Raw genomic sequence first — 3,955 nt, forward strand, 5'->3', positions numbered from 1 at the left:
CTATACATAAATTACCTGCAGAACTCATTTGTGTATTGAAATACAACGGTTGAGAATTACATCAACAGATCAATCTATCACTTAGATTATTTGCTATAGTGGCTGACATCAGATGCATAAGGTTCCCTATCACAAATGGCATGCGCGCATTACAGCAGGGAACTGTTGTATGCAACCATATCTTCATATTTATTAGTATATACCAGCAACAAGACAATCAAACCCTCTCTTGACAATTACAAGTAACTTAGTAGTCATATATATATATTAGAGTAGTGTACGCCTAAGTCTTCATGAAACAGCAGCAATTACTTGGACTTAAATACCCATTTCCAGCAAGAATCTGAGAGAGAGGGAGAGAGAAAAAAAAAGATGGTGCAAGATGAAATCAGAAAGGGTCCCTGGACAGAACAAGAGGACATCCTTCTGGCGAACTTTGTTCACTTATTTGGAGATCGACGATGGGATTTTATAGCCAAAGTTTCAGGTTTGAAGGTGTGGCGGGAGACAATGAAATAGGTAGGATTTATCTGTAAGATTTGGTGGTTTTGGAAGGAGCCTTTTGCCTTTAACCACTTGGTTTTTGTTGTTATAGGTTTGAACCGAACTGGAAAAAGTTGCAGGTTACGGTGGGTTAATTACCTGCACCCTGGTCTCAAAAGGGGAAAGATGACTCCCCATGAAGAACGCCTCGTCCTTGAACTTCATGCCAAATGGGGAAACAGGTTTGAAAAACAATATGAATGGAACTCTGTAATTTCCATTACCAACCTCAAAGCTTGGTTTGATTATTTATAAACATATATCATATGCAGGTGGTCGAGAATTGCTCGAAAATTACCAGGGCGTACTGACAACGAGATTAAGAACTATTGGAGAACCCATATGAGAAAAACGGCTCAAGAAAAGAAACGGGCCATCCCCATCTCACCATCTTCATCATCTTCAAATTGTCATTCATCATCATCAACTGTTACTACAGTCGATTCCTTGCCCTCCTCTGGTACTGGAAATATTGTAAGCTTTTATGACACTGGGGGCCTTGACATGGCAGGAAAGAAAAACAGTCCAGAATTTGAAGATGGAAATGGCTACTCCATGGATGATATATGGAAAGACATTGATATGCCTGAAGAAGACACAATAATAAAACCTCTGCCTGATAACTACAGTCAACAAGGTTGCAATTTTTCATGGGAATACTGCTGGGACTCACTGTGGAAGATGGATGATGAAGAAGAGAGTAAGATGTTCTTCCCACCCAATCAACTTGTTTCTTGTTTCGATTTTGGGACAGAATCTGTAACAGGCTAATTAGACAAAAAAATTTTCATTTATTTGTTTCATACTGTAATACTAGTATTTTGCTAGGGAAAATCTAACCTGTATATAGCTGGGTTTTCTCTAAGCTTTTCTGAGCAACAGTCCTGCATATCACTGTAATAATATATCATCGTCGCTGTAGCTTGTGTGATTTAAAACTCTAATTAGTCCTCAGAGAGGAAGAGACTTGTTATGTTAATGGATGTATGTTATAAAATTCTCCCTTTTTATCTTAAAATTTGAACCTGCTTGATGATCAGCTTTTCATCTTTTATATCAAACAGCAGAATCAGGAAAGCAATTGTTACATAAGCATCAATATGTTGTAGGATACTTCCATGAATGTGAAGAGGTTATGGTTGTGTATGATGTGGTCCTGTTATCTTCATAGTGGCTTGCCTTTCTTTTTCCAAATGTTGGGTATTTTACCATTTTGCAGAAATTTATTGAATTGTGTTTATAAACACAGAAACTGCAAAATACCATCATGCCTTTTTAAGGGAACCAAAAGCCAGATGCAATTTGAAGTAAAAACTATGGCTTCCAATCATATAAAAAGGTAGTGCGCACTAAATCATGATTCTTGAGACAAAATGGAATAAATTCAATAAACAATCAATCAAGGGCTCGGGAATTTGACATTTCAAATGATTCTAGTCCCAATCTTTTCCTTTCATTTACTATAGGCCTAAACTTGATTTAACCTGTTTTTTTTTAAATTATACAATATTTTATATAATATTATAATATTGTAAACATTAAAAAACATACATTAGGTTGCTTATATATAAAAATTAATAAATGAAATATATATATACAACTAAATTCATCAAATAACCCTTTGACTGATATTTTCTGTTTTAACAGCTATTACATTAACTGTTTGATTACTAACATGGCATTGAGACATTTATGGGTTTTTGTAAGTAAAACTCGATTAGACTAAAATAAAATCGAATTAATTGAATTATTCGAGTCAACTCAAGTTTTTTTTTTAATTTCAAGTTCGAATCAATTTTGGTTTTCAAATTCGAATAACTCGAATAAATCAAATAACAAACTATGACATTTTACATTTTTACCCCAAATTCTCAAGCCTCCTTACTTTCCCTCCAAAACTTTTATTCCCTTCTCATCCCACTCCCTTGTTCACTAAAACACCATTGTTTTCTCTAATAAAGTTTTCAACTTTGGAAGTTAGTTTCTTTGTGCAAAATTATTTTTAGTTTCTTTGTGCAAAATTTTTTTCTTGTGATTTTTTCGAAGCAATTCTTTTCTCAAATTTCTTCAAGGAATCGTGAGAATTTATTTTTCATCCTTCAATTTGCCAATGATTATTTCTTGGAAGGTTGACTAAAATCATTGATTGAGTTTGTTGGGGTTTATATCTCAAAGATTTCAATTGGATACTTATCTATCTATCCATCTTTCACTTTGTTTTTTCTCTAATTTTCGTTTGTTTGTTTATTTATTATTTTTTCTTTGTTCTTAAATTTCTTCTTTTAGTGTTTTCGTTTTCTTTAATTTCTTATTTTATTTGGTGTTTTCTTTTTAGGTCAGATCCAAATTTTTCGAACAACTTGAATACGATATTTCTTCTGCCTCTTTCGCTTCACTTCTTTATCACTTCTATAAAATTTCCCTTTTTAAGATCAAAATTATTAAATTAAATTTTATTATAATAAAATTTAATTTCCTTTGGGATAACAAGATTTATCCTTGTACTTTAACAAAATTATCAATGTGGTACTTGGGCTTTCAATTTTTTGGTTTGGTACTTGTACTTTTGTTTGTTAAATTTTTCTAATTTTATTTAACATTTTATAAAATTTAATAATGTTTTTACAAATTATTAAATTTAAAAAAATTAAAATTTTGTATAATTTAAAATTTTATGTCCAAAATGTACCTAGACAAATGGTTATCCAGATTCATTCTAGACTTCAAATTTTTAATTAATTATTATTTTTACTGATGTGAACCACCACATCGACAATGAAACAACTGACTCAACAACCATTAGTAGCCACATCAATGATGTAATGGTCAAGGACAAAAAATGTTGGTTAAGGAGCTTAATTGATGTAATTTTGGAGTTTAGGGGCTTAATCGAGTGCATTTTTTTCCTGAGGGACGAGATATTCCTCATAAGATGTTTCACATGGTACTACTTCGCCAAAATAGAAGAAGTGAAAATAACTCTAAAATATAATATGGTTCTTGAATTATCTTCACTTTTGGGATATTCCAAAGAGTTTAGCTTGGTAGTTCAGATATCAAGGTAGTTAACAAGTTTCCTCTTAACTTTTTTCCTATAACATTGAGTGCTTTTCAATTCTTTTAGAAACATAGTGAACTCTTATTTACCATCCAACATCACAAACAAAACCCTTTATTAATTAAAAAAAACCATTAATGTCTTAGGTATCGTTCATTACTCCTATGAATTGACAACTTTGTAACTCCCATTCTTGAGACACTATAAATAAAAGCCTTTCACAATTAATGAAAGTGTAACAACCCATTTTTTTTAGTGGTGTCGGAAACAGTGGTTTCGAGGCCACCAAATCTAACAAGTAAGTTCGTAAATATTATTATTTAATATTTACGAGTCAAATGTGATTTGTTTTAG

The 3,955-nt window shown here is 32.0% G+C and overlaps 1 protein-coding gene across 2 annotated transcripts; it reads left to right on the plus strand.

Annotated features, from left to right (window-relative positions):
• On the plus strand, positions 1–1,561 carry LOC105791081 (transcription factor MYB59). 2 transcript variants are annotated; one of them, XM_012618973.2, is made up of 3 exons: positions 1–487; positions 596–725; positions 816–1,561. In XM_012618973.2, the coding sequence occupies exons 1-3, from the start codon at positions 373–375 to the stop codon at positions 1,312–1,314; spliced, it is 744 nt and encodes a 247-aa protein (XP_012474427.1). In that variant the 5' UTR covers positions 1–372; the 3' UTR covers positions 1,315–1,561. The 2 variants fall into 2 exon arrangements, with proteins under 2 accessions (XP_012474427.1, XP_012474433.1); XM_012618979.2 differs by having other exon boundaries at positions 12–519.
• The last annotated feature ends 2,394 nt before the right edge of the window (positions 1,562–3,955 follow it).

This window comes from Gossypium raimondii, chromosome 7 (assembly GCF_025698545.1).
Source record: "Gossypium raimondii isolate GPD5lz chromosome 7, ASM2569854v1, whole genome shotgun sequence".
Classification (NCBI taxonomy): Eukaryota; Viridiplantae; Streptophyta; class Magnoliopsida; order Malvales; family Malvaceae; genus Gossypium; species Gossypium raimondii.

Coding starts and splice junctions, on each gene's coding strand:
- LOC105791081 (XM_012618973.2), top strand. CDS start 373: ATGGTGCAAGATGAAATCAGAAAGGGTCCCTGGACAGAACAAGAGGAC. Junction 488..595: donor TTTTATAGCCAAAGTTTCAG/GTTTGAAGGTGT, acceptor TTGTTGTTATAG/GTTTGAACCGAACTGGAAAA. Junction 726..815: donor CATGCCAAATGGGGAAACAG/GTTTGAAAAACA, acceptor TATCATATGCAG/GTGGTCGAGAATTGCTCGAA.